The sequence below is a fragment of the Protobothrops mucrosquamatus genome, unplaced genomic scaffold (assembly GCF_001527695.2).
Source record: "Protobothrops mucrosquamatus isolate PMUCROS unplaced genomic scaffold, P.Mucros_1.0 scaffold411, whole genome shotgun sequence".
NCBI classification, from domain to species: Eukaryota; Metazoa; Chordata; class Lepidosauria; order Squamata; family Viperidae; genus Protobothrops; species Protobothrops mucrosquamatus.
Window position 1 is genome coordinate 471,415 of NW_015386740.1, and position 6,000 is coordinate 477,414.

The 6,000-nt window shown below is 33.6% G+C and overlaps 1 protein-coding gene across 3 annotated transcripts in view; it reads right to left on the reverse strand.

Annotated features, from left to right (window-relative positions):
- The window catches only part of DCLK1 (doublecortin like kinase 1), a 159,335-nt gene that overhangs the window by 22,433 nt on the left and 130,902 nt on the right, over nucleotides 1-6,000 (reverse strand). For all 3 annotated transcript variants that reach the window (XM_015816185.1, XM_015816184.1, XM_015816186.1), the window contains exons 11-13: nucleotides 1,283-1,416; nucleotides 936-1,013; nucleotides 273-369 (exon numbers count right to left, since the gene is read on the reverse strand). In XM_015816185.1, coding sequence (XP_015671671.1) covers nucleotides 273-369; nucleotides 936-1,013; nucleotides 1,283-1,416 — 309 coding nt within the window. The remainder of the gene's footprint in view (nucleotides 1-272; nucleotides 370-935; nucleotides 1,014-1,282; nucleotides 1,417-6,000) is intronic.

The window sequence follows — 6,000 nt, forward strand, 5'->3', positions numbered from 1 at the left end:
CATGCTTCATATCACAAATATAGTATTAACTATAGCATTTCTTTAGTAATTCTGGAGATCTATAATCTAGTAAAATGAACAATGCAGAGTACTCAGTTGTGGTGAAGAAGTATAGGAAGTACATTTAGTAAACTATCAAAAGCATAGGAGTATTATTTAGAATCTATTTTAATCATGTATGGATTTTAATATATATATATATGTTGCAATACAATAAAGATATAGGTGCACAAAGAAATGTTCTAAAGAAACAAAACACATTTTGAATATACCTTTGCAGTGTCAGATACATTATCCCAATATGGAGATGGAAACTCTACTTGTCCCATCAAAATCTGATCAAAAAGAACTTCCTGGTCTTCTCCACTTCTGCATAACAAAAAAAATAAAACTATCATTATCTCACTGCTTCTAATAAACTAAAGCCAAGCGAAAAGACACAAACCTTTTTAAAATGCTGCAAAACTATTTTTGTTATGCACTGCCGTAAGTGGGGTTACTTGAGCAACATGAACACCAAATCAAATATTTATTAGAGTCACAGACCAGCATAAACTTGAATACCAAATTTGAAATGTAAGAAAAAGACAAAGAAATGAAAAAGAGAATAAGAGAAGCCTCATAAAGCAGTCAGTTTTATATTGGAGTGGTTCTGACATTTATAAGTCCTGCATATTTCTTGTTTCCATTAAATACAGTTTACACTGTAGACAATTCTATTAACATAGTACTCAAGTTTCTGTGAAAAAAGAGATTTCCCCCTAGTATGTAAGTCTTAGTAACAATATGTTCCTCTACTGCTATTTTATGTTTTACAAAGGGGTGGAGGCCAGCAGCCAATATTACACCCAGACAGGGGAAAAAACCAAACATATGGGCAACTGATAGAATAGAGATGCATTGTTAAGAGATGAATAGAAAATCATAATCCATACCCACGGAATGGAGGAAAACCACACAGCAGGATGTAAGTAATCACACCAGCTGCCCAGATGTCCACCTTCAGGCCATATCTAAAATTGATAAGGAATTATGGTTAGGAAACCAAGAATGTATGATCTAAGGGAAATAAAGGCAAAAGAAAATGATACGCTGGCAAGGATCTTCATTAAATTAAATGATCTCATCTGAATAAAAGCTGTAGTCTATATCACAATTGTATGATATAAGGACAAACTTACAAATATAAGATATCATAAGATAAGGTAATTGCTTATTCATATGAAAAAAAATAGCTGTCCATTGATTCTCTTCTACCAGGTGACACGACAAGTTAGTTTACCCAGTTTCTGCAATTATTTCTGGAGCCACATAGGTGGGGGTTCCACAAACTGTGTAAAGAGGTCCATCTACTATAGTGGCCAGACCAAAATCTCCCAGTTTCAGAGACTTGCTTCCATCTTGGTGCTCATAGACCTGAAAACAAAAAATGTGATTAGATTATGACAGAAATATGGTCTGTTCTTAATAGCCAACCTTATATACTTTAAGGAAACAACCCTTGCCGCTCTCCAGTGAATTCATGTGTGAATCTGGAGTGAGGAAGAAAGACAAAGTAGTGTTGAGAGAGTGAAAAAGGATTGGAAACTAACCAGTTTTCAGTTTAATAAATATCAACCATGAGACAAAATATTATAACCAAAATATAGGAGTCCAAAGTTGGTACAACTTTAATGTACATAGTTCCATCTACATATAAACACTATTTTGGTATGGGGCCCAGTCCTCTAGAGACTGCTTCACTTTTCAATACTATCGGGACCTTATTATAGAGTTAAATGTTTCTATATGATGCACTGCCCATGAAAAAAATAGTTAGAAGCAAGGACCTATTTATTTTCTAATTTTCCTTGTTCTTAAAAAGAAATAATAGAATTAGCTAAAAAGTACATAATTATAATAAAAAGGACACACACACACACACACACACACACACACACACACACACAAATTGGGCAGTTTACCAGTTATAATGTACTGATAATTCATTTTTTAAAAAAAATATTATCCCAGCACTCCTTTTCAGAAAGTGCCATGTAATACTGGAAGATCCTATCTTTTGTTGTTGTTGCTAATTAATAAACCAAGTCCTTAAAAACATTTTTGGACTAAGGAAAAACAATCAGTTCAATCTCTTTTGTAGTTAAAATGTGACAGTAGGAATGGATGGAACATTTGGTTTTCAGAAAGTCGGTTTTGTCTCATTTCTAGGTGACTATTTAAAAGTATTTTTTTTCAAAATCTACAGATTTTTAAAAATACATTTTAAATACATTTTAAATCTATAGATTAAAAATATCTACAGATTTAAAAATATTAAGTTTTCTTAAGTACTAAACTTAATCTTTTTAAATCTGTAGATTTAATATTTTTAAGTCTGTAATGGCACAGATAAACTTGTCATATAGGTCATGGAAGTTTTTATAGCATATTTGAAAATTCCCCATAAAAGGATAGGTGTTGAATAAATCACACAGTAAATCACACAGGAAAAAAAATGCAGCTGCCATGTGCTTATAGGGGGAGCCATTTCTGTCCACTATTATAAAATGTTACTATGAAACATTTCATGAAAGTAAGGATAACCTGTGGGAAAAATATGGGTAGTCAGCCTAGGATTAGGATTAATATATATCTTCATTTCCACTCTTACACAAAGGGCACAGAAGACTATAAATTTTATTTTCTAAAGATGTAACATCTACTGTTGAACCATCATACAAAATGAGATGAATATAGATTATGGAATGCAGCACATTTCAATGTACAATTGTCAGGAACTAAAGTTGATCTTCAAATATCCCTTTTGAAATAGAGGAATTAACAATTGTCAGCGTGCCCGGCAAGGATATATGCTTTATGCTTTTCCTTTGAAAATACTAGAGGAACTTACAGAAGAGTCATAATGAAAAGAGGAGGATGGAGGTGTATTGGATATGTTTACCACCTTGAGGTGGAATATAAATGAACAAACAAGCAAATAAATATTTAATTTAATATAATTCTTGACCACATATTTTGCTTGAGTAGATAGGCTGAAGGCTATTTTAAGCTTGTTATTTGCTTGAACATAATTTGTCCATCAAATATTATCTGTTGAGAATAAGAGGCAGACAGAGCTTATCTTTTTCACACTAATATATCCTTTAAGAATGAAATCCTATTGGTGTCAGAATGTTGGACTTGATGCCATTGGGCACCTCCCACTTCAATTATTCTACATTTTTAGGGCAGATGGATGTCAAAGAAGCTGTAAGCTATATTTCTAACAACCCTCTTTGTGCCTCTTTTTATTTTCCTAGGACACTTTTTGTTTTAAACTGTTAGCAGTGCAACAAACAAAACCATTCTAAGATCAGAGGCAAAGAGAAATAATGTTTCCTAATTTGTCTACAATAAAAAAATAAGGCTCTTATTTACAGGTCACTATGTTATCAAATATATATTCTGAAGTGGCAAGATTTTTAAATATAGAAATTTACTATTCCCCTTCAGTTAACTTATAACAAATTCATGAGACTGGAATTTGTCTTTACAAAGCATGCTATCAAATTCTCAACACAAAGCAATGGCAATATCAAAATGCATAAGGAGAAAGAAATACAATTGCCGCTGTAGTAAAAACATATGTATATTTCTGGTTGCTAACTATTAGAACTAAGGAGAAATTTCCTGACAGTGGAACAACCTGCCTCCAGAAGCTGTGAATGCTCCAACACTGGGAGTTTTTAAGAAAAGACTGGACAGCCATTTGTCTGAAATGGTATAGGGTTTCCTTCCTGAGTAGAGGGTTGGATTAGATGAACTCCAAGGTCCCTTCCAACTTTTTTATTATTATTATTATTATTATTATTATTATTATTATTATTATTATTGTTGTTGTTGTTGTTGTTGTTGTTGTTATTATTATTATTATTATTATTATTTGATGTACTGATGTACCAGATCTACTACTATGCTATTATTTATTTTTCAACATTTTTAATAACACTTCAGATATTTAACAGTGACTTTCAGGGGACATCTAATGAATCTTACAAAATGTTTCTCTTGGCCATTACTTCTTAATAAATAGTTTTAGATATTTTCATTAAAGTTTCTGTGTTGCGGGGATTAATGGAAACTATAGAGGAAAATCTTTGGAATCTGAACCATAATTTCAGTAGTTTATGGAGTACCAACTAAAAGAATTCTTATTTTCTATGGCTGACATTTTTCCTAAAGATTTTAAAAAAGAAAACTTTGAATGAGAAATGTAGATATTAATATTTTTTTCCTATAAATATATAACAAATATAATGAGGAAAACAATATGGCACGTCCTAATCCTTTGACATGCCACAATCCAGGGTTTGCCAGACATGCTGGAATTACAACTCCCAAAATTCCCTGCCAGTATGGCAATGACTTACTGGAGAATGAAAGAAGTTGCTATCTGATGGATATCAGATTGAATACTACAACCTCAGCAAGAAAGATTAAAACATATAATTAAGGCTGAAATAAGAAACAGTAATAGATTCACTATCTGCCCTGTCATGAACAAAGAATGTAAATGATCATTTAAAGTTCATCTTGGTTAGAAAGCAAGGTCTTTACAAATTCTATTTTCCTTTGAGCCCTGAAGGCCAATTAAAGAGATGTGGATTAGTGTAAATTACTCACTATGTAGTGATTTCACTGTTTTAGCTAAGCAATAAAACAGTGTAATTGTACAGCACTAATTGAATCCAGCTACATATAATTGTGTGCTACCATATGTATCCTATTATTCTAAAGGCTATCCATATTTTCTAAGCTGTTCTGTGATCACTGCAGATGGCAGCAGTCAGAGAGGTTGTTCTCCTGGGCTTATTATATGGCTATAAAGCTATCCCGTGATTTGACAAAATAATCACACTAAATAGTAGCAATTATGGAAAAATGTTCCAATTAAAATGGGAAAACTGAACTTTCCAAATGAAGTGAGCATAGACTATTACAATAAACAATAAACATTCGAATTTTCTACAGCAGCTAAAAGCTTATTGATTAGTGCATTATTGTGAAATATAATTTAGTAACCTCTTTATACTGTAGTGATTCCTTGTTTTTTTATGAACTGGACACACTACATAGAGTTTAACTATACAAAATGTGCAGCTACAGCACACACCTCTTGTAACACACATCTGGGTTAACTTCATGCTCCTAGCCTTTGAAAGTTAATGTAGTCATGTAAACAAGAATTTATTATTTTATAATAAAGAAAACTCTTAATGTTCATAAAGTGGCACGCAACCTTTGCCTCCTTCCAAAATTCTTGCACTTGTTGGAATTAGGTGCTGTCTCAACCTGATTGTTCCTCTTCTAGATGCTGCTGAGTGCCAGGCCCAGTTCGAAGCTAAGCTCTAGGCAGGAATCACACTACAATGGGCTGTTTACCATAGTTTATGGGCAACTGACTGATAGTTCACTTGCTTGCTTGTAACTTCCTACTTGTTCAGCTTTCCGTTGTCTTCTTCTCCTTCTCTCCCACACCTCCACACTTTTATAGGCTAAGAACCTGGATGGGGTGAGGCTACCTGTGGATGTCACCAAGTTTCTAAAAAATATCAGGGCACCTCCCTGTAACTTCCTACTTGTTCAGCTTTCCGTTGTCTTCTTCTCCTTCTCTCCCACAACTCCACACTTTTATAGGCTAAGAACCTGGATGGGGTGAGGCTACCTGTGGATGTCACCAAGTTTCTAAAAAATATCAGGGTGTGGCTCACTTAGCCAGACACTGAAAATGCCCAGATGAATACTTGTGAGTAAACTCTAAGTGGGAGAATGAATTAATAAATCCATCTCCTTTCAAGTTTCTCAGACTGTAAACTTTTACTGTCCTTTGGAAGAAAGAATAAGCTGAACCTACTGTACCCTTGGGGAAGCAGGGGTGGGAAGCATTTCTGCCTGATTGCAGCTGCTTTCCCCAAAAGCAGACAGTAAACTCAGCTTCATTCTCTCACATATACCAAA